At 41.1% G+C, this 25130-nt stretch overlaps 1 protein-coding gene across 1 annotated transcript in view; it reads left to right on the forward strand.

The window, feature by feature from the left end:
• The first annotated feature begins 1398 nt into the window (after positions 1–1398).
• spred1 (sprouty related EVH1 domain containing 1) overlaps positions 1399–25130 on the forward strand; it is a 33159-nt gene continuing 9427 nt past the window's right edge. Inside the window, exons 1-3 of the mRNA XM_006798447.3 lie at positions 1399–2396; positions 17170–17434; positions 22213–22381. Of these exons, the coding sequence (XP_006798510.1) occupies positions 2365–2396; positions 17170–17434; positions 22213–22381 (466 nt within the window). The 5' untranslated portion in view covers positions 1399–2364. The remainder of the gene's footprint in view (positions 2397–17169; positions 17435–22212; positions 22382–25130) is intronic.

Here is a 25130-nt window from a genome sequence, read left to right on the forward strand (position 1 = left end):
TGATAAGTCCAAATTTGAGATCTTTGGTTCTACCTGCCGTGCCTTTGTGTGACGCAGAAAAGGGTGAACGGATGATCTCTACATGCATGGTTCCCACAGTGAAGCATGGAGGAGGAGATGTGATTGGGATTTATTCAAAACTGAAGGCATACTGAACCAGCACAACTACCACAACATCCTACAGTGGGATGGACCGCAGAGTGAACGCAAAAGGGCCAAAAAGTACTCCGAATCTCTGGGAACTCCTTCAAGACTGTCGGAAAACCATTTCAGGTGACGACCTCATGAAGCTCATCAAAAGAATGCCAAGATGGTCAAAAGCAGTAATCAAAGCAAAGGGTGGCTATTTTGACCAATCTAAAATCTAAAACAAAATTTGAGTTATTTCAAATTTTTTGGTTTACTACATAATTCCATTCATTCATAGTCTGGGTGTCTTCAGTGAGAATCTACAATGTAAATAGTCATAAAAATAAAGAAAAACCATTAAATGAGAATGTGCGTCCAAACTTTTGACCGGTAGTGTATGTACAGTGACACAGAGGGATGTTTCATATGGCCGTCAGCATAATACTGTAGCACAAGCTGTATGAAAGCCAGAGAAATACAAAGAAACTTCTCACACAACATGTTGTCACTATGACAACCAGGCAGAATCATTTAGCCTGATCTCTTGCCTTTTCCACACAGCACAGAAATCCAATAGCATTTAAGTCTTATGCAACCAGGCTGCCAATTTGCTCTGAAAGGATTTTAACACATTTGCAACTAAGATTCATACTAGCACACATGGATTTTTCTGGCAACTTCTTTGACTGTTTTATTCTGGAGGGCGCTTTAGCTGCCTGGTACAGTTTTAGAAGCTAGGTAAGGCAGTTTTAGCAGCACAACTTTGAGTCACACGCAGTTGTTTTAGTGCCATACTCTCTAGTGATCACCCAAACCCCCTTTTTGTAGCTTATAGTGTAATCCTAATGCATTTTATTTACATTTACGGACAATTACAGTTCTCAAAAATCCCACACCGTGCCCTATTCAGATTTTTGCTTCTACATTCCAGAGGAAAAAAAATCCTCATTTTCTGAATTAGTCTTTACAGTCTTTCACTTTTCATTCTGCTATCACTGAATAATAAATAACCCTGGCCTACGCTCAGAGATAGAAATACCATCTTGAATTGAAACACATAAATCGTGAAGAGGGTCTGATATAATTCCACGTGCTGCAGCACTCTCGGTTGTGTATATTTGCAGCACTTCCCCGCTATTTTGCATTAGGATTTTAAAAGCGGTTCGGAGGGGAGGTAGATCACGATAATACAACTGAAAAAAGAATACACCAGAAATTGTTAATGACCAAGTCTCCGTGTCAGCTCAGGTCCTTCCTCTAGATTATTTTCTAGCCTACTTTGCGTGCTATCACACAGACGCTTCCCTCTTGTTTCAATGCGTGATTGAAGGGAAACTTCTTTTGGGAAGTGGGGGGACTACTTTAGGTCAACTTTAGAAAGAAATCTTACTAAGTTATTGCATACGCTTACGGGGGAACGCGGTTTAGTATAATATACGCTACTCTTTAAGCGTAAAGAGCAAAGTGTGAGCTGGGTTGGTATTTTTTCTATCACAAGTGTTATGTTTTTACTACGTCGCGGAAGGATCCTTTTTTCAAGCGAGGGTCGACATATCCGCCCATTTTTCCGATGTTTCATTCCCCCCCGAGTTGAAAATGGAGTTCGATTAAAGCAGATGTCCATCAAGTTCTCAAGGAAATTTCAAGTCTATGTGTTTTTACTTTAACTGTCGGTGCTAATACTGAAAACAGTCGGACCATTTTGGGGGGCATTGGATGCCTTTACTGAAAATTACTCGGACACGTTGACGGAGCAACGCTGCACAGCGCTTTTTCTAGTGTTGTCCTGGACCTGAAGTTGGCGAATGGATGCTCGACAGCCAGCCATAAATAACCTGCCAAACGATACAACCTACAACGGTTTCTACATTTTTTGAGGATCTATGCACATTTTTGCAAGCCGGGGATTTGTGTCAGTTGAAGAGGATGGTCCAGATGGCCCATTTGTTGTGGTCGGATTTTACTTCCAGGGAGGATAAAATGAATCAACGATTGTCATTCCTCCTCGCGATTTAACGTTAGAGCCCAGCCAGCAAAAGCTAACGTCCAGCTAGCTTCACTTGCTTTTCATAGGGACGCTGAGTTAGGCATGCTCCTTGTACGCCGTTTATTTACTATCCGAAATAGGGGTTATTTCTGTATGTGAAGGAAAATGGTGATATATGTGGTATTTTATCCCGCCGTCACTGCGTCGTCGATGCTATTGCTAGGATTTGGATCCCCGTGAGGAAAAAAATGAGTGAAGATTCAACAAATCCAAACAACGAGTGAGTCCTGTTTTACACACACATTATTTTATTATTATTATCATTATTTTATTATTTACATCTAAACACACAGCTAATCTTCAATATGTGCTTATATGTGTAGATATTAACACACCGAGCATCGAGCTACGTTAGTTCCCGGTGACATTTCTAACCGAGCAACGTTGCCATTTCATCGTCTTGGTTTACTAATATCAACAATAAGAAACACGTTGTACTTTCCCCCCGTGTTTGTTTGTTTATCAAGCTAATAGAAAGGATTGTCTTGTGAGATTAAAGAGAACCGTGCCGGGGAAACAGTGGCATCGATCCGTAGTAAAATATTAATCTCGTTGCTACTTTTTTGCAGGCTTATGATACTGCTAACCAGTATATGCTGTGAGAATTCAAATTAAAGCCACAACATTTGAGGTGTACTAATCTTTGCTCATTTACGAGGCACTTGCTTGGTGTATTATTATTTATGTTCGGGAAATGTATTCATTCACGAAGGATCGTTCGGAGCAGACGCATAGATGGCAGTAATCTAAATATAATTTTATGTGAGTGCTTTCTCAGTACATCACGATCTGAGTCCTCTGCATTGACAGCCCAGATCTGTGTCTAACTGCTGTCCGCCATGATTTCGGAACATAATCATCGATTAAAATATTGCGGATTGTGTTTGTCTTTAAGTCTAGCCTTTCTTTAATGAAGGCTCTTCGCGGTTAATGCGGCAAAGTCGGCATTGAAAAGCCGAAGATGCCATTTTTTTTCTCAATCATGCTCATTTACATATCACAATCCTCCATTCATAAAAACGCTTAAAAACGGCATCGCATTCACGTCCAGAGCCTCACAACCTACGGGCATCGATTATAATATGTGCATGCTGTGTTTTTGTACACGTCGCGCCCATTTCAGGTCGCATTTTGGTATTGTTTTAATGGGCTGATCCCTTGTGTGCGCTTGTTGACAGTCAGTGAGAAATATCTGCTTCGGGAGGTGCTGCGGTCACATGATCCCCTCCATTCATAAAGTACCTGCCTGCCCATTCACAGCACTGTACACTGTTTCGCATTGCACCGACGGTCACACAGTGATCACATATTCTGCATTCGCGGTACAATACGTCGCATATAAGCGCCTGTGCTCGTTTTTCCAGTCGTTTATTTTACATGGTTTTTCTTAACCATCTCGACGTGATTTTTCTTTCACAATGCGTTTGTCACAGAGGAAGTCATATGCCCTTTTCAGCCATTTACAGTGTCACGGTTTAATGTCTGAAACACACCCATGTTTTTTGTTGTTGTGGTTGTTTTTCCCCATTCAATCTTTCTGGCCTTTGTGAGACTGATTGATTTAATGCATGGAGGTTTTGTCCTTGAACTACACTGCTGTTTTGTTTTTATGTAACATGTGTCATGGATTTATTTATCTTTCCTCATGTCAAAGCACAGGAGCTCACACATGAATTCATTCCAGGCTATATTTGCTCTAAAACTTGATTCAGCTTGAATTGTGTGAATTGGTGAAACCTCCTCATCTCCTAAATTTGATGCTGCTCCCTTCAATAATCTCGGGAACTCATCCATGCCCCAGATCCCCAATTTTTCAGAACTACTGCCACAGGCTAAAAAATAAAAATCCTCAGTTCCACACAGCATGATGGCAGCAGCTAAAATGGCGAAGCGATCCAAACATTGTTGCTAAGATTTCACCACCTTTCCTCTTGTATGATTCATAGTAATGGAGTGAACGGAATACTGAGCGCTGCCTGAGCCATTTATTTTTGCTGAAAAGCGTCTATTTAATGAAATATTTTTCATGACACGTCTATTGACCAAAAAAAAGAGAAAAATTTGGTGTGCCACATTTTTTTTTTAAAGAGTCAAGGATAATCATTCCCCCCCCTCATAGTAATCTTCACCATATTACATTGTGAAATTGAGCCACTTTCCACTGATAAATTAAATGTTGGTCTTTGAGCCTTTGAATCCTTAATCAAACTGCCTTTTTTCTCATATGTAGAACAAGTGTAGGATCATTTACAAATGTAACTAGGGATGTATTATTTATTTTATTATTAATTTCTTTTACATTTTGCTCTCACTGCCTCGATTTTTAAACATTTAATGTGAAAGTATCCACGTGGTTTGTGAACAGATAGCCCTGAGGTGGTTTAGTCTAAATGATAGGTGGTAAGCCGAGCTGGTTTACACATAGCACGCCCTTTGCTGAGAACATGTTACTTGGCCTTGGTGCAACAATGTTCACATGGCTGAAATGACAAGAACACACTTAAAGCCTTGTGAGATTTTGGTTTGCGTCTCGTCTGGGATGTGTGCTGTGATGTAAGGCTAATGTGAATTCTGTAGACGAGGACTGTGGTCTTCCTGGGAGACGTGGGAGATTTATGCAAGCACAGTATGTGCAAGCAGTCTCTTTGTGAATGTCACGTTTATCTAAAATATTCATCTCTACCAAAGCGGCTGCCTTTTGAGGTGTACTGTGCTTATATCTCTTGTTTTCCAAATTATCGTTTTTCATTATCCTCCTCCAGTTTTTAATAAACACATGCTAATATTGCTAATATATTTTAGCTGGTCCAAGTATATAGTCTGATTCTTTTTTTTACTTAAAAAGGATGAAGGACTCCTTTTTTTTTTTTCTCATCAGTGAAGGTCAGTTGCCTCAGTACCTCACCGAACATGTCTAGGGTATAGGCTCATTGTTTTAGATTCCTGTAGTGCTGTGGTATTGTCTGTTGTCAGTGTGATCTTTTAGTGATTCCTCTCCCTGTGTCCTCTTCCTATCTGTGTGATTGATTTGACAGCTCAGCATTTTATCTGCCATTGTTGTGATCTTATCACCTGTGGGCTGGTTTGCACTCCCATTCCTGTTGCGGAGCCTTCCAAACACATTCCTCCCAAACAACCCCCATCATGTCCTGAAACGACAAAGGGAGACAGCTACTTCAGCTGTTAGGGCTAGTGCTTTATGGCCTGGGTAATTGCCTATATCCTGTGGCCCTCATGTTAAGCTAAACAATTTCCTGGACCTTTTTATAGATAGTATTATTTGGGGTTACTGCCAGTTGTTAGTTGTGACCTCCACCACCTACTCCTCCAAAACCTTTGTATTACTAGTCTAAGCTTGCAGACACACCTTACCTTTAACAAAGTCTGCTGAGCTAACCACGTCGTTGGTTTTGCTTCTGTATTCTTTTGAGGAAGTGATGGTTGTGGCTGCAGTAGTTAAGAGGCTAATGAAATGGTGTTATTTGACAAATATGTATATATAGATATGTAAGGACACTTATAAAAGTATTGTACTTGACTGGTTGATGGTTGCATTCTCAAATTTCATTAGATGCATGGCAGATTTAGGACGTACATATATGTCTTATATGTTAGGATATAATGGGAAGTTTACAATGTCTTTCTACAGACTTTGACACAGTGTCCACCTAATAAAATGTTTTGTAATCCTAAAACTTATCTTGTGTAGAGAGTATCAATGTCTGAACGTCTGCCTATTTTATTAGAACCTGCTGCTTTGTCTCAATAATGACAATGAACCTTTGTACAATCAGTGGGCTTTGGCTGTAACTGAGACATGTTAACACACGAACAGGCCTTGTATAGTTTTGGGCTGTTCCATTCCCATGGCCAGATTTGGTCCTGGATTCTGTGTATTTAAAACCCAAGCCACTTCCCTCTTTTAAGTTTTTCATTTCCTCTTGAAGTATTTTAGGAGCACACATAAACTGCCATAAATGTCAGCAGTGTATTTGGAGGATATTTCAAACCAATTTACAGATTTTTAAGAGAAAGACCTGATGTGAAATTCTGCTATGTGTAGATATATACATATACTGCTAAGCCACCAGAAGAGTGTGTGTGTGTGTGTGTGTCTCCATCACAGCATCCACATAGCAGTGATTATCTTTATTTCTTTGTCAGGACGGTCCTCTGATGTTCACAGACCATATCCTAATGCCTCTAAGAAGTGCTTTTAGCACTAAGTGTCTGAATTGTGGATATTGTTTTTAGTTTAGTTATGCTGCATGCGGGAGCATGAAGGCTGAGCCTTGTAGTGAGCTCTCTGCTGCAGCTGGGCTAAGATGGTTCTTTCCTGTGAGGCCACAGACATAAAAGGGCACAGATGTAAATCCTAAACCTTGTGTCTTTGATTGAGTTTGCAAACGCTTTGAAAACAGGAAGGGGTTTCTGTGTGTGCGTCTGTGTAGACACACTGCAGTGTTTACGGTATTTCTCTGGAAACATTTGGCGTGTATATGGGTTTCTGGGAAAGATCGAGCCAGATCCTAGATGAGGGAATTTATGCGCACATAACGTGTTATCAAATAAATTGCTTAATGATTCACATTTGTAAATAGGATTAAAATTAGAGGCCTGTAAGGATATGTATTTTTATCTGCTCAGGAAAGTTTTGATCACATTTTGTGCTGTCTAGGGGCTATATTTAGAATTTGGAACAGACTTTTATTGAGAGGAAGAGGTTCATGTAAGAACTGCTTGAAAAATGCACGATTCATAATGATGATAATGTTATAGTACTCCTAACAACTGGGCGTGCTGTGATGATGTACAACTTGTCATTGCAGTTTCTCTTAACCTTCATGGGCCATCATCTTGGTTTGGTGGTTTGACCTTCCCAAGTTCCTCCTGAGATATATCAATAGTTTCTCCCACAGCTAGATGGCTGCCTTGTCCCCTTAGCTTCCTGTTTCCCCATTAGTTTCAAAGTAGCTATGACGAGTAGATGGTTGGTCTTTGGGGACTACTCTTACATCAAAGCAGCCCAGAGACGCTGCAGCAGTCGAAATTTGTGGTTCCTCTTTTTCCTCTTTTTGTTGTAATGGCAGGCACGAGGTTTTAATTTTCCAAATGCTTGTGGTTCAAATTAAGATCATCTCAATATGTGGCTTTGATTGATGTTTGAGAATAGTTTTTTTGGCATTTGATACACATATGGGAATCTTTTGATTTATAGTGCCACAGTTCAGCGGCACCTACAACATTGCTGTTGGGGTTGCGGGCCCAATCCAGTAATGGAGGGGTTGGTTTGAAAATCAGTGTTAGAAATGCCGTCTGAGTGCGTAGATCTGACATTCGTGCACTGGTTTGGTCTATCTTTGATTTAGACTCCAGGGTAATCCGTGCCACTAACTGCTGTATGTGACACATAACAACAGACATGACAATGAGCGGTTAATTTGTCGTATGCATTAGGTTTTTTTTTTTGTTTGTTTGTATAAAAGAATGGTGAGACATTTTGAAGTCGAGATTCACTGTGTGGTGCAGCAGCAGAGTAAGCCTGTTTTTTTTTTTTTTTTTTTTTTTTTTTTTTTTTTTAAATTTTCTTTCTCTTTTTTTTTTTCCCTGAGTCAGTTGGTAGCTAAGCTGAATGTTCTTGTGAGCGAGATGACTCACCAGCAGCCTGAGGTGTTGAGAGGAGATAGGGCAAATTTCTCTTTCACTTCTCTTTCTATAGCAAGCGTATTGGTTTTCACTGCAGTTAATGTAAGCAGGCTTGTGATGCTGGTGTTTCTCTAGGCATTGTCCTATTGTTACTTCTGTTAATGAGTAACAAGATGGTCTGTTTAAAAGTGTTTTGCTCTGACCTTATGTCATAATTTGCACTGCATCCATGTTTGGCCATGTTGGTGTTTGTTTTGGGGTAAGTCTGTGCCCTTGAGTTTGCCTCTGGTTATTTGGGAGATTTGAACCATCACTAATTGGCTAGCTAGTTTGCACCATTCAGATTAGATGCACTGTTGGAATCAATGGCTGAGTCCCAGATTGCATGTTATTTATTTCTTCAATGAGGCATGATCCTAGTGAAAGAATGTGTGCCATTAGTTTGTCTTTTCAGTCTTGGAATAACATACTCTTTTGTTTTATTGCATGTATGAGCCTCTCATTCATGAAATGGTGAAGGAGATGTGTACAATTTAGATTTTCATCAACTTTTAACAGACTTTTGTGTCTTCAGTGAACCAAGAGATCCATGAAACATGAGAGATTCCCATCCTTTTATTTTTTTATTTTATTTTTTTTCCTTTTCTGCATGTATCAGAAAAGCTTTCTAAAAAACCAACTCAGATTTGCAGCCCCCTCTCACATTAAAAGGAGATAAGCGCAAACCCCTGCCTGGTGAACAGATTCGTCTGAGTAGCACAGACCTACCCTAATAAATTCTGAATGACTATCTGCAGTTGGCCATTGTTATATCCTTGCTAGAGTCGCTTCTGCAAACTCCCAACTCTGAAATGTCTCATTTGCGAGCAAAGCAGACCAAGTGCCTGTTGTTAAAGCACATAAAAGAACCTTTAAATTGGCACATTACAAAGGTCATAAAGCGAATGTCACTCACTCATTTTGAATGTAAGGCCAAAAACTGGCCAGAATGTCTTTGAAATGCTAAAGAGCATAAATTGAGGAAGACCCAGTTTCCAATGACTAAACAAGGACTAGGTGTGGTCTTAACTATGCTAGGTTTCTGTTCCATCTTTGTACCTCTCATATATTCTCAGTCCTCACATTTACTTTGTTTTAGTAAAGCTGAATTCTAATAAAGTTGTTACCATGTAAATATTTTTGTATTCCTGTTGTCAGACAGCAGAACGACAATGGCATTACAACAGAAACATAGCCCTTCAAGCCATTCCAGTTGCTTCTTGGCACGGCTCTAATTATTATTTCTATAACCATGTTGTTGTCTGACAGACAGAATCACAATACACACTGCTTCAGTTTTATAACTGACATTGCAAATTCCTGTTATAATTACATGATTACACTTAGAGATGTTTGAAAGGAAGAAGATATCTTGTTCTTGTTTGTCGACTGCCCTGCCTTCACCTAAGGCTATGTCCACATTAGCCCGGATAGATTTGAAAACTGCGTTTTCGTCTGAAAACGCGCCGCGTCCACACTAGCGTTTTCAGTCGTTTTCACAGAGTTGTGCGTCCACATTGAAACGGCCGAAAATGCTTATGTTCCAGTCCTGCGCATGCGCAAATGCGAGTGAGAATTAAAGAATTGGAAAAAAAGCTACGTGGAGCATGTACAAACTGATATTAATCTTTTGTAGGGCTGTCAAAATTGATAGCAATCAAAACAACTGCTGTATAATGTCCTCCGCTATCTTTGTTTAATTGGTCACATGACTGCATCACATGACTAAAATGCGTCATCGTTTTAGAAAGTCTGCGTTTTCCAGTGTCCATACTGTGACGGGACAGCTCAGTTTTGAAATGTTTTCGAGAGTGTTTTCAAAACGCTGCGTTTTTCCTTGAGGAAAACGCCGTCTCAGTGTAGACGGGAGGACAAAACGGAGAGAAAACGATGCGTTTTCAAACAAAAACGCATTAGTGTGGATGTAGCCTGAGCCAGGCCACCTGGTTTCAAAGATACAGGTACTGAAATGATCTTTAGTATTGCATTAGGTGGGATATACTGGCATTGCAGAATGAATGATTTGTGAGGTATTTTTAGTAGAAACTTGCAATATACACTCCGAAGACTCGCCTTAACTTGTTAAATAAAGGTAAAATATTTCCCCCTTCTTAATACTACTACACTTGGTATATTTTAGGTCAAGTACTTAAGGAAATGTCAAAATATCACAATTTTCCTGTGATAACAGCCTCTGAAGTAAAGCAAGCGACTCAAACGCCCAGAGTTCCTTTTTGCTAAATCTTCCATGTCCCACCCACTTTCCTAGCGATCACTTTCTTCTCAGAGGATAAGCTATGGAATCGGATTGGCATAAGTAGCTTGTGTTTATTTTCCCAATGGTATTTTAATGACCTCCCACCAAATAATATAAAAAGTCCTACAAGCCAAAGTGGTCTAGTGGAGCTTGACTGTGCTTGATAGCCTTCCTCCAGTTTTGATATGGAGGAGAGATGGTGAGGGAAAAGGGGTGATTGGGGAAAAAAATAAAAGAGGTGGTGTCGAGGGGGCTTTTCTCCCCTTTTCTGATGCTAATGAAAGGAGGAATGGTTTTCCAGCTTTTAGCTTGCAGAGTGTGTCTCCCCTGCAGCATGCTCCGCTGCCTGGACATTGTGGGAGGACAAAACTCCAGGCCCGGGATCCAATAACGTGAAATTTCAGCAGAGAAGCGGCCATTGTGTAGAGTGAGGCAGGCCAGGGAGGGGCTGGGCTGGAGGGGGAGACGGAGTGGAAAGGGAGGGCGACTTGGAGAGCACCCAGGGCTCAGGCCACATCCTTTCTCTCTCTCTCCTCGTCTCTTGCTTTCGTCTTCATTCTTCTCCCCCCCTTCCTGTCTTTCTTTCATGATCTCCCCCCCCCCCCCCCCCCCCCACCCCCCCCCACCCCACCATCACCACCACCACCACCACCACAAAAAATATCCCCAATTCTCCTGCTCTCTTCTGGGGTGGGAGGCCCAAAGCTGAGACAGGAGCAAAGCATGATGGCATGCTGGAGTCCAGCGAGCCATGGGCCAGAGGAGCAGACAAACGGCCACTTTGTCCACTTAGGAAATGGTTGTCCCAAGATCCCCCTTCTCCACCACACTGGAGCAGCCGGCCTCGAGGCCCAGGCCTGCCTGCCTGCCTGCACTGCACGTGCTCCCCAGTTCTCTTCTCTTCTCTTCTCTTCTCTTCTCTTCTCTTCTCTTCTCTGTGAGCAAGTGATATCTGTAATTTTGTACACAATGTATAAAGTATGTAAATAGCCATTTATCACGAGTGACATAGTTTTAACTGTGAGACATAGCAGATGAAAAAAAAGTGCAATTATCGATATTCTAGTTCTCACACACAGTAGTACATAATAGGAGGTTCTCTTTCAGCAAGTAGGAATCCAAGAGAGAGATTTGCTTGCTGTGGTCCAGACAGTTACAGTACTTGCTCTATTCTCTAATGGAGAGTAGGACGGCCAATCTGCCTGATTTGGTCTTTTGCATTGTCACATACAACTCAGCCAGATCGTGTCTAGAAAAGTTCAGAGGTGTATGCGGATGTGTGAAAACAGCTTTGGTTATTCCTTTATGTAGTAACAAAATAGACTCACATTTACATATTCATGCACTAAAAAATAGGGCTGGACTGTATATCAACTCCTTTGCTCCTGACCGACGGATTCATTTTTAGTTGTTCAATAGCCAACTAGTCTAAAAGTAAGAAAATAGTGAAAATTAAGCAAAATCAAAATATTTTGTGCATATTTGAAACTGTTAATTGTATTCTTCAGTAATCAAATCATTTTTCAAATGCCACTGCAGCGCTTGTCACGCGGACAGAAGTGGCTATCAGATTGTGATCATTAACAGTGTTAACACAAGTAGCCCTCTTCCTCACAAGCTAATGTCCACATGTCTGTGTTGTATGTGGTTCTTGCTTAATCTTGATGTTTACATTCTGTTTTACTCTGACACTGTTGTTCATTTTGTACATCTGCAGAACTCTGTTGGTTTATGTGGCTATCTTCCGTCTTATTTTCCACCTTGCTTGTGTAGGCCTTCCTGTCAAGTAGAAAGAGGTGTGCGGTTGTCTTCTCTCAAATAGTAGCAAGTGGCGCTGTAACTTTTCAAACAGTTAGCTGCTATTGTACGTTAATAAATATGAATAAGTAGTTTTGCACTACTAGTATTTCGGGTACTAGCTAGCAGGAGCAGCAACATTTCATTGTCTAGTCTACTAGTCATGCACATCCCTAGCAAACTGATTGGAGAAGATGTGGAAAAAGACTGTTTACATAGCCCCTCTTTTTTTTCTTTTTTTTTAAATCCTTCCCCTTTAGCTAAGTCTGTGCTATAGTATTTGGATCTCTTGAGTCTGTGCAGCCCCATCCACATTCCTATCTCACTCACTTGAAAGATCTCCTTATTTTTTCCAGTTTTATTTATTTTTTTGTGATACGTTTAGCATGCTTTTTGAAAAACCTTTGGCTAGTTTCAAAGAAAAGAGTTTCTAGTGCTGCATCTCTCCATCTACTAGGTTCTGTGAGGAACAGGAGCACATTCATTGACTTCACTGTAGCAACATGCAAGCTAACTTAAGTTGCTGTTTCATGCTTATTATGCTTATAAACATGGAAAAAGCTACCACCAAAAATAATGCAAAATGTGATACAATTACATAACTGTATTGTCATTCAGCCAAAAAAGGGTCTTTTTGTTGTTTTTGTTTGTTTGTTTTTGTATTGCCCATCTATTGTCAAACTACAAACACAGTACACATATGTATTTGAATACATTTTGTGTGCAGTGTTGTTACAGTACTGAAACTACAGTTTGCTTCAAGTGGAAGTCAAGTTATAATTTTAGACCTTCTGTGTGTTCTTTTCGCAAATGAGGTTTGATACAGTGAGATACTCGATTATGGCTTCCTCTTTATGTGTTGGTTGTGGGCTGTTTATTGTCACCTTGGTCTCCAGCAATCATGCTCATCACCCCCACCAGCAGTCCTCTGTTACACTCTCACCCCTCCTTCTTTTTTTCCTCTCCTGCTTCGGTCGGAAATGAAGTCAGTCATCCAGCAGAACAACTTGGAATAATTCAGAATTGGGGGCTCTTTTCTTTTGCCCCCTCCCCTGCAGGCCCAGGCCAGCTGATCTGCTTCCGCTCTCAATTGTGTGTCCAGTCGACTGTGTGCTCCCAGCAAGGGGCGTGGAGGCCAGCTTTTGTCTCCACCATCCTACTCTGAACTTTGTACGTGTGTGCGCCTGCATATACGCATTATGTGTTGCAGCAAGTTGCAGTGACATTTGTTTTGGGGCTAGTGTTCCTCTTAAGAATGAACAGAAACTGCTGTGAAAAACTGATCTAAAACTTGTTGGCTGAGTTTTGCTTTTTCTTTTTTTTTTTTTTTCTTGGTCTCCAGGATGTAGGTGTGTCTATTTGATTATAAATGTTAAGTAAGTGCAGTAATAACAATACTTCTTGTTCAGGAGTCTCTCTTGGGTGACATGGGTGTTTTAGACCAGATGCATAAATCCATGTATGCAGTTCAGTTCAGTTAACTTCCTTTCTGAGCCTTGCCCCCCTCCCTGTGAGTGTCATGGTTGCTGGCATGTGTGTGATGGTAGGTCTGAAGGGTCAGGCCCTGGTCATTGTGCCCTGGTCATGGCTGAGCGACACCACCGCCTGCCTTCTGTTCACCCCAGGGACCCCTTCCTGACTGACAGTCCCTTCTGCACCCATCACCCATATCCTTTATTGGGGGCTGTAGAGAGGTATAACAGCAGCAGCATATTCTTCTGACTGGCTGCTCAGAAGTACATTGTGTGTGTGTGTGTGTGTGTGTGTGTGTGTGGGGCATGGGTTCTCATGCACAAATTTAGTGACACTGCTGTTAAACTAAGGTTAAGCCAGAAAAGGGTGTTTGTAGCAGATTGCAAAGAGGAAATTAGTTGTGTTTGCGTTTTGTCACCCTGCATCCTCCCACAGCCAGTTACTGTCTAATAAGCCTGGGGTGGGCGTTAGGAACAGAACTGACAAGTGGTGTGTGTGAGTGTACATGCATATTTTATTCAAATATATCTAAATACACTTTTTTTTTTTTTTTGGCTTGGTTGAATTATCAGGTGAGAGGGGAAAAAAAATCACAAATTCACAAAGTAATATTCATAAACTTGACAAAATAATATTTAAAAATATCTTTGGAAATTAGATAACTTCAGTAAAACCTAAAAATCTTCCTGACATCAAGCTTTGCACCTTGATCTTGAATTATCAGGCCCCATGTTATCTTATAGACCTCATAATACCATATCTCCCCCAATAGAGCACTTTGCTCACCGATAGCTGGCTTGCTAGGGTATTTAAAAGTAGACTGCGAGATTCCAAGCCTTTCAGGGCTTTCTTCTGTGGAAGGAGCTCCCAGTTTGGATTCGAGAGACAGACATGTAGTTGTCTAATTTTAAAATTGGGCTTTAAAGTTTTCATTTTGATAAAGCATATAGTTAGGGCAAGATCAGGTGACCCTGTATCCTCCCTTAGTTTTTCTGCAGCAGACCTAGGTGGTGCTTCTTCATACTCGCCATTTTTCACTCGCTGTGTGTTTATGCACTGCTCTTCATTTAATCTTCCCTCAACCCCAACTGGTCGTAGCAGATGGCTGTCCCTTTTTGAACCTGGTTCTCCTGAAGGTTTCTTCCTGTTAAAAGGGAGTTTTCTCTTTCCACCGTCGCCAAGTGCTTGCTCATTGGGGATTTGTTTTGATTGTTGGGGGTTTTCTCTGTATTATTGTAGAGCATTTACTTTACAATAAAAAGCACCTTGAGGTGACTGCTGTTGTGATTTAGTGCTATATAAATAAAATAAAATAAAATAAAATTGACGTCAGCTACAGACAGACTGTGCTTAATTTAATATCACAGAAGAATTTGATGTAACTTTTTCAGTTTGATGGAGAGATTGTTTGTTTGAGTAGTAATTGAAAGGTCTAAATTTGAAAAGCTAAGGATATAAAGGGCATTTGATAGATTATAACGTTAATAGGGCTAGAAATTAACACCTGCCAGATGCTGGTACATTTTCCTTTTGGCAAGTGAATATCAGGAAGCCATTGACCACACTGGCTAGTAAATGTTTGTACCACAATAGCAGTTTAACTTAAAGTGCTTTGAGCCTGTTTAGGTTTAAAGCCTGTTCTGCTGCTTGTGGTCTACACCATGTGTTTGGAGTCTAACATGTGCACACAAAGTTATTATTTTATTTATTTTTTCATTTTTGTTTTTACCCACCAGTATTCTGCAAAGTGAACCTCATTTTTTGTCTGATTGACTTTGACTGTGACATGTTTGTCCAAACAGAGAAGTAAGACAAATCCTTAGATTTGAAGCAGTAGTAGAAGACTCAGCTCGGCTCACACTGATGATGACGACCAACAATTATTGATTGCAGATGTCTCATCCCCTCATGCACTATGAGCTGTTGTAGAACCATAAAAGTGTAAAAGGAAGACAACTAATATTTGGCAGCTAATTCTGTTGTTTTTCTGCTAGTCAGAAATTTCTTTCTTTGGTTTTCTTTTTTATTTCTGATGGCAGACAGGCACTTATCTACACAACCAGCAGATTTAGAACACGCATGTATTTGGAATGTTTTTGATCACCTCTTGAATGTATGCTCTTTATATAGCATTTATTTCTTTAAAGCCATTACCCCACTCTCAAATCACTTTCTGTATTTGTCTCTTGTTTTGAGTTTCTCTTATTTGACATGCTCATCACTCTTTTGAGGAAACTTTGGTCAATTATTACATGGTGGCAGGTCAAAGCTTTCACATGAAGAAAAAGATGGCTTCAGATTTAATGCTCACTGGCTCTTAGATTAATTACTAACCAATATCCTGAACACTGAGATTTGCCAAGGGTGGGGAAGGAATGAGACCAAAGGTTGGCCTCATTGAGTTAGCCAAGAGGGAAGCCAGGATGATGTTATTCCTCTTTTAGAACAAGAGCTAAATGTTAACTGTTTTCATATTACATGTTCTTCATAGTGACATTTCTCTGCCTCAGTCAATGCTTGAGATTTGGCCGCTGATTGAAAAGACATTCTTTGCAAATGTTTCAGACTCTGATGTCATCTTTATTGGTTAACCCGGACGTTGGCCAGAGAGCAATGTGTCACAGGGAGACATCCGGCAGTTATATACTTCAGTTCTTTGACTATTTCTGGCTGCGCTCTGATCTTTCCAAGTCTTTAATATGTTACCAGCAGTTTGTGCAAAACGCTGCCCTCAACACCCCCTGACCTTTGTCATTTCCGGTGGCCCAGTGCTGTGTTATCTAATCACGGAACATCTGTCTCCAAGTGAGGGGACAGAAAAAGACATGGAATGAGAGGCGAGCAGATTTAAAGTTACATTATGTAATTGGGATAATAATCTCTTATTACTTTATTACTGATACATTGGCACAATATAGCAATTTGTTCTTGTGAGTTTTATTTCTGATTTGAATTTCTTGTTAATTTAGAGTGTGTGACTTATTGATATTTCAAAGAAGATGATTTTTTTTAGGTACTTTTCAACCATCTGCTTTATGTTAATTCTCTATAAATTCCCTGAAACTTTTATAATACAGTAAATGATCAACACCATGTTTTATTTCTGCTTCATTAAAAAAAAACGAAACTTTTTATTAGTGTGTTTGCCTTCTGTTACATACAGTGTTAATTATCTTAAAGGGCTATCTCATAATGGTCATAATACACTGTGATTTAAAGGAAAGTGGATGATGTTGTTTGGAAACCAGGTCATGTGCTGTCTAGTTTAAAACCACCTGTTTCAAGAGAAAGGTTGGGAATCAGCTGTGGCCAGACTTAACTTGGCCACATGGTCAGTCACCCTAGGCCTGGGGTTAAACACACACACTGGGCGCTTCAGACGTAGTCTGTTGTTTTGCTGTGTACTAAAACCAAAAACGTATCTTTAATGCAAAATTTAATCTCTTATGTTCAGTTTTTTCGAGTAAGTAAATGGCAAATAAAGCAAAAGACAGACATTGGCCCAGAATTTCCTAATTGCAGCATCCCTAGTTTAAATTGTAATTTTCTCACGTTATCATTTGTGTATGTTCTCTTTGCTCAACATTTTGTTTGTGCTGCACTTAAACTGTATTACTGGTCAAGGCTGAGGCTGTGTAGTGCTGCTTTTGTAATAAAGGTGATTTTAAGCAAAGAAAAGAACCCAGGAGACAACTGAAAATATGTTAATGAGTCTAGATTATGTTCACTAACACCACTGGGTTTTCCTTCTTCTTTCTCTTCCTCCTTTTTTTCTCCACAGTGACAGTTATGCGCGTGTGAGAGCAGTGGTCATGACTCGGGATGACTCCAGTGGTGGGTGGCTTCCCCTGGGCGGTGGAGGACTTAGCTGTGTCACCGTCTATAAGGTCACCCGGGCGGAGGACACCAACAGCACCCACAGTGGAGGCAGTGGAGGAAGCAGCAGCAACCTTAGCCCCTGTAGCCCTAGTCCTAGTCCCAGTCCAAGCCCTAGTCCCACCGCTGTGGAGTTCCACATTAAAGGCGAAAGGCTTAAAGACAAATTGGTAAGAGAACCTCCAGTTCATAAATGTGATTAGTGTTTTATGCTACATGGCCAGACATCCAAAGTTGTTTTTCTTATTTTTTCTTCATCTGAATGAGATCACTGCAAACCCCGCTGCTCTGGACTCCCCTCCAATGCTTTGTCATTCATACATGTACTCACACAGGAAGTGGTTATTAGACTTTCCTCCATGGCACAGGTATCTGAAAATAGGAGCAAACTGCGTGTTTCTGTGATGAATCATCAGGAAGAACAGGAAATTATTTATTTATTTATTTATTTATTGCGCCTGTCCCGTTTGGTTCTTTAGCAATCAAAATTGTTGTCTGAAGGCCAACAAAGATTCCCAACGGATTTACTTTACCAAGTGGATTATCATGGCCTTGCCGTATTGGTCCATTTGATCGACCTTTGTTGTTCTTGTTATTTATTTATTTTATTTTTTGTTGTTACAGACGGGACCCTCCACTGCTTTGTCATTCATACATGTACTCACACAGGGGGTGGTTGTTAGGCTTTCCTCCATGGCACAGGTATCTGAAAATAGGAGCAAACTGCGTGTTTCTGTGATGAATCATCAGGAAGAACAGGAAATTATTAAAGAGAATAGAATGTGAGAGATGGAAATGCACATTCACTCTGGTTTTCCATCAGTACTCAACTACTAAAAGTTAATCTGTCCCTTTTTAACCCATAAATACTTCGTTATACAACACACTCCGTAGTTAGTGTGGTAAAAATAAAAGTAGAATAATTTTTGAAAGTTCTGATAAATATTTCATTTCAGATATATGCAAAAATATTTATTTATTTTTTTCCAAAAAAATCCATTTACATTCAAGCTTCTCCTAACAATTACTTTTATATTTTCCTTGGTAGCCAGAAATGCTAGTTTTCTAATAGGGTTGTCAAACAAAAATCAGATCTTAATTGATACAGTGGAATTAGCTACTCATTTCAACAGTATTGATACCAGCAGTGCCGTTTCTGTCTCATGCAACTGACACAACTTCACACAACACCTCCCCTCACTAGTTACTGAACACATGAACATTCATCCAACACTATTGAGAGGTCAGTAAAGCTCCAGTTTCAACATCATGAAGTACTGAACAGTTATCATAAATGTTAACCTGGCTGGTGCACACGTTACTGTTAGTTGCTTAACTATTAGCTATTACCCGATAGCCACACACCCTGCCTCACTGGGCATAAACTAGTATACTCTCAGTGCCGCTCCCAGGCTCGGATAAATGGGAGGGTTGCATCAGAAAGCACACGCTGTGGAAATAAGGTACATTTATCGGATAGCCACATCGGTGAAGTTATCATTAAAGTTGTGGCTAGCAGCTAGAGCTAATAATAAAACTATAACATTAATGTTGGCGCAGGCAAACATTATTAGTTCTGCCTGTTTGTAATGTTATAATATACAGAGTTGGATCAACAGGGTAGTACAATTATTTGTGTCTAAAAAGTATTCTCTTAAAGTCCCTTTTTTTCTTTTTTGTTTTCTTTTTTTGCCTGTCCCATTTGGTTCTTTAGCCATCAGAATTGTTGTCTGAAGGCCAACAAAGATACCCAACGGATTTACGTTACCAAGTGGATCATCATGGCCTTGCCGTATTGGTCCATTTGATCGACCTTTGTTGTTATTATTTATTTATTTAATTTTATTTTTAGTTGGTATTGTCGGCTTCTTCGTAATGAAAGTAACAATGAGGCCTTAATATCAAGTGCTGTGTTGTGGCTTTAATCTGTTTGGCTTATGGAGTAGTTGCTGTAAAGCTCCTGAGACTCATTCTGTGCTGTAGATGTAAAACAGACCCAGTAGATGCACTGGGATAATCCTTGGTCTGTGGTAATCGGGAGTGTAAATCTATTTGTTTGTCTGTCAAATGCCAGATGACAAAAGGCGGCCACCATGATGCACAGAATCTGGTGCTTTCTGGCAGATGGTTATTAGAGCCTTCTTACAGCACCGTGCCTAAATTACCTTTTTTTTTTCTTTTTTTTTTTTCTTTCTTTCACTGAACACATTTTATGTATGTTTCGTATTTACAGTCCTTGTGTTTTGTGTCTTGGTAACCCAGGATGTGTGTGTCACAGAAAAAGGGTGTAATGGGAACGGCATTGCTCAGACAGGGTATAGACATGGTTCAGAGACCCCGACAACTGTTCTGGGATGTGGTAAAACACCCCTATCACCACCAGAATCCCCAGCAACCACAACAAACACCCAGACATATGTAGGTCTGTCAGGATACCACCCAGTGCCAGGGTGTTGGCATCAACCACTTTGCCACCGGCAGTGTGAGGGCATCAGAAGCAGCGTCCAAGAAGAAAACAACCCCCCCCCCCCAAAAAAAAAGACATAAGAATATGAACTGTGTAATTATGTTGTATGAGTGATGTTTAGACTTAGTGATGAATATCACTAAGGCTCCTTGGTTTGGGTTATGTCTAACATACAAAATAGGACAGTGGTCTGCAAGGTTTTAGATGTATTTATATTTAGACATTTTTTTATTTTTCAAGGATACAATTTGGGTGTTTTAATCCAACCAGAAATAAACACAAGGGAAAAAAGGCAGTGACATCACCGATCCCTGATAGAAACCTGTGAGGAAAATGAATCATAAATGCAGCTATTTTGAAATCAAAAAGACAAGTTTTTTTCCTGAGGTGACTGGAGATGTGGGGGGTGGGATTTAGAGGAATTCGGGAAGCCGAATGTAGTCAAAGAGCAGGAAATGGAGGTGGAGCCAGATAGATGGGAGACGGAAGAGGAGAGGTGGAGGGGATCTGTCTATAAGCGCAGTGATGCGGCACAGAGTGTACTGGTGATGACTCAGCTGGCTCTCCATATAGCTACCAATCACTCTCCTCCTTGGCCCCCCACCTCCCCTCCGTCTCTCTTTCTCATTCTCGCTGCTATTCGGTGACTCTCTTAAAACTACAGCTCTAATTGGTTGATGATTACTTACCATGCTGGCTCTCGGATTATGACAAATCTCCAGTTAAGCTCTTTCACTCCACCTTGCTTCCTGTCATTCATAGTTTGCAACTCCCTGCAGATTGGTACAGCCGTGCATTCCAGGCTTACTCTAAATAGCATTGCCTTGGAGGCAAGGCCCTATTTGACTGTTTTTTTTTGTTTGTTTGTTTGTTTTAAATAATTGTTAACTCCTGTTTGTTTGTTTTGACTTACCAGTAACATTTATAGCTTTAAGTCTTGGAGGGGGTGAGGCTGTGCTGGGTTATTTCACTATCAATGCACCCTGTTTAACTTAAATTGCATTATTCTTTACAATTTTTGTCTTAAAATGATAGCAAGGTTGGAATCATCATTCTGAAAGAAGCCTGATTTCTTGCATTCATGTGAGCATAGTCTCCATCTGTTCCTCTTTTCTTCTCTTACACACTGTCTTGACTGCTCTCTGTCTCTCTCTCTCTCTCTGACACTCTCCTCCATTAACATCACTTGCCTCTGTTCCCTTTCTGTCTCTTTTTCTGTCAGCAAGGCTCCTCCTCCTCTCTTTTCTCTAAGCACAATATGGAATGCGGTGTTAAGTATCAACCTTCCATGCAACTGTGATACTTCCTCCTCAGTCAGCCTTGCTGTGCGCTCACCTTACCTGCTCCGGCTCCATTCAGTCTCGCCTCCACAATCACCCCCAGAGGCACAGCGGACCCCTCCTCCCTTCCCCTGTCCTTGCCACCCCAGCAGCCTCTCACATCCATCCTTCCCTTCTTCTGTGCACTCATCCAGTAGTTCTAGGATAGTCACGCAGGCTTAACCCTCGCTGCCTCCTTTTCTTGTTAGAGACATGTATGAAACAATGATATGGAGACAGACGCTTGAATTATGTGCAGCACACTTGCAAAGCAACTCACACAGACAGAATGAAATTCAGACCTGAGCACTCCCCCTCTGACACACATACACACATATCATCAACCTCTTGTACAGCTGCCACGTATTAGCCTCTTGAAGTGTGCATGTTGACTGTTGTCCAGATCCACGGGGAACGGTGCCATCTGCTTTCAGCAATCGAGTACTTTGTTTGTGACCGTTATCCTCCGACAAGACATTTGGACCGCAAAGATGCACAGCGTAGCACTTGGGTCATTGAGCTTTTCATCGCACCAGCTCCTGCGCTCACGCATGCTCTCACGCAGATAGCGGTGCGCACAGTCACACATTCACACCCCATTAAGCCACCTCTCGTGCGCGTCAGTAAAAACCTCAAAGACTGTAATGGCCGTCTCTCATTTCATTTAATCTGCCTAGAGGAAGGCCGGGAGGCGGCCCAGTAGCCCTGATTAATAATAGGCTTTGGAAACGCAGCCTCTCTCTGCCATACACTTGGGCTCCCTGGCTCCAAAACACCTCCACACACTCCAACTCTCGGGCCACCACTGCTCTTCAAGTTTAACTTTATTTGTAATGAAAACCTCACTATTTAGAATGTGTTTTACAAATTATCTAAGAAGTATGTTGAGTATTGGATTTGGGGGGATTTTCTTTTTTTTTTCTATTTTTGATTTTAGAAGCTCTGGAACTTCCCATATGTGTAGTTCAAATGGCAGAAATCTTCTACGTCTTTTTGTTATATTCCTGTTGTGTTGGAATTATTGTATTTGACACATTACAACAGCTTATGGGGTTGGATTAAACCACACAGGTCAAATTCTGTATCCAGCTATATTATAACATCTCAAAGAGCACCAGCATGGCTGGTTCACTTTCAAACTCTTCTGTTTGTTTCTTTTCAGGTGGTACTGGAGTGTGTGCTGCAGAAAGACCTAGTATACAACAAGGTCAACCCCATCTTCCACCACTGGAGGATCAACGACAAGAAGTTTGGACTGACCTTTCAGAGCCCTGCTGATGCTCGTGCTTTTGACCGGGGAATACGGAGGGCCATTGAGGACATTAACCAGGGTGTGTTTTGCCTTTTTGTCTGCATGCGTGTGTGTGTGGTTGTTTTCTTTTTGCTAGTTTAGAACAGGTCAAACCAGATAACAAAGCCAATAGAAAGCCAGCAGAATGCACCTTAGCTTAACAGTCCATCAGCCAGCATTGGCTATTGTTTCCATATCAAGAAATCAAGGCAGCCCACAGATTTTTTTTCCCTCTACTACCCTCACCACCTTTCAAACTCTTACTCGATCGACAAAACATCACATTTGTTTAGAATTTGCACTGTGTGTCTTGGCAACCATTCAGTACATGTAAAAGTTGGATGTAGATGGATGTATGGACATGAATGTGGTGTGTATTCTACTGGTGTGCATTCACAGCCTGTATTCCTGCTTGTTTATCTTGGCTTGTAAAGGCTGACCTAGCATCTGTTCTAGAAGAGATGTGTGCCGTTGATTACCTTTGATGACTCCTCCGCCAATGCTACCTGCTCTCTCACCCAAGCTTGAACCCTGCTGTGTTATCTTATCAAGCCCAGCTGCCCAGATAAGCTTGCCACATCCGTAGAGACTGGCAATGCAATGCTTTGCTCAGACAGTGGGTGATAGAGGACAGGAGAGGGTTGGTGGGAAAGACGAGAAACTCATAGAATGGATCGCAACCTGAGATATGGGCTGAGCTTCACTCAGAAGAAACTTGACCAGACTGGGCTTTTGTCCTTCTCTGTCTTGGCAAGATAGTTTGAGGACTGGCTAGACTAGTCTAACAAAATTTTGTATTTGGACTGAATGTGGCATTTATATATTTTAAAGCTAAGATAGGTATTTACTTTATGCGTGGAACTGAGTGGGCAGGTTTCGGTCCTAATAAGCATTATTTTTCAGCACAGTGCCAGAGGTTGCAAAGTCATCCAATTAGTAGGAGAATTGCCAACTCAGCAATCTGCTATCCAGCCCTGTGTTATACAAGATGCTGGTCGACCGGCTGGCTGGCTGGCTGAGGAGCTGTAATATCCTTTACTCTCTAGACCCAGGAATCATGGGGAGCATAGAGGAGGTACAGCGGAACATTTGTAAAGGTTTATCGCCACTGAGCATCGGTTGCTTCTTGCCCACAGCCGTTTATCTGAGATTTGAACTTCCTGGGCACAAGTCCACACCATCTAGGTAAAAGGTAATCATGTAGAACTTGCTTTGCAAGCTGCTTTCCCTGTAAATTTCACATGAAGATAACGAACAGACAATAACAGCATACTTCATTACCACAGGGTCATCTTCTAGGATGATTAGTGTCTCTTTTAAACAAACCAAAATTTGAATAAAACTTAATGTCTTCTATTTTGGTACGCTAAAATGATGTGTGGAAACCTGAGGGGTTTTGTTTTGAATGGGGTGTTGGCATTTGAAGGTGTTACTGTGAGCTGGGAAGCTGTTATGGTCTTTTGTCACAGTTTGACAACAAAATATCAGTAACATATCTGATATTCATGATTTGAGGCCGTTTCAGTGCTGTTCAGATAATCAGATGGCAAAGAGGCATGGATATCTCGTGTAGCAGGGCCCGGGTGATTGTGAAGATTCTCATTCAGAGACTGTATAGTTTTGGTGTGCTAATAAATGCTTTGGCTTCTTCCTGTGAATGTCAGCTACAGCAGGTGATGGTGGGGTTTCATTCCCTTGCATTTCTCTCTCTCTCCCCCTCCCGCCCCTGCTGTCCTCTCCTCCCTCCGTTCTCCTCTCTCTCCTGGCATCTTCTGTATTCTGCCAGTGTTGTGTAATGCCTCTCCTCAGTTCTTCTGTATTCCAGTTGCATCGTTCTGCTGCTGGACTGCTGCGTGAATGTGTGTGGGGGAGAGAAGAGGCAGGAAGGGAATATATGTTTTTGCCTGTGTGTGTGTGTGTGTGTGTGTGTGTGTGTGTGTGTGTCTGCGCACGCGTATCTGCGTGCACGCACACGTGTGTATCAGTCTTGCAGTCCTCTGTTGCCATGGCAACGTCAGGCACATGGCTCAGGCAGCTTTGTGGCCCAGCGCTGCCAGAGTTGGGCTGCAGGAGGCCTCTTTCTCTCAGTAGTGGAGAAATGCATACACACACACACACACCTTTCTCCATGTGACTCAGCGACAGACAGACAGACTGATGGACAGACTGTGTCTAACACAAGCTCAGTGAATTCTTCTGTCCTCTCTGTGACAGAGATCACATTACTGTGTTTTTCTGCATTCTCTCTCTGAATGCAGACAGGAAGATTGATGCCTCAGTGCTTTAAATAAAGCCTCAGTAATCCTAAATAAGTGAACCAAAGTTTAAAAAGAACCTCTTGATGCCCTTGGGTACAAATATATTCACCCCCCCCCCCCCCCCCCCCCCCCACCACATTCAGATAGTTTTGTCCTTGCTTTCTACAGCATTGCCAAACTGTTTTCTCATCTAGAAATGTCCTTAAACATTGATTCTTCTTTTTTTTTTTTTTTTTTTTTAATGTATAAGCTGGTGCTTTCATCATTTGTTTTTATGTGTTAATTTAGGCTGACTAAAACCACAATAATTTGATTGGCTGTACCTGTGCACTGATATTTTTTAGTAAATGGCTGCATTTTATGTTAATTCTGACCATATGCTTGGAAGTGCATAGGTATAACTCATCGTTCTGAACTCAGCTTTTAGATTTTATACTTCTGATGATATTATCTGGTGAATATTATCAAATTATTAACTTTAAATGTGATTTAACAGTTCTTTATGCAACGTTATGCACATATTAACTCAGA

Source organism: Neolamprologus brichardi, chromosome 19, assembly GCF_056152115.1.
Source record: "Neolamprologus brichardi isolate AB-2024 chromosome 19, ASM5615211v1, whole genome shotgun sequence".
Lineage (NCBI taxonomy): Eukaryota > Metazoa > Chordata > Actinopteri > Cichliformes > Cichlidae > Neolamprologus > Neolamprologus brichardi.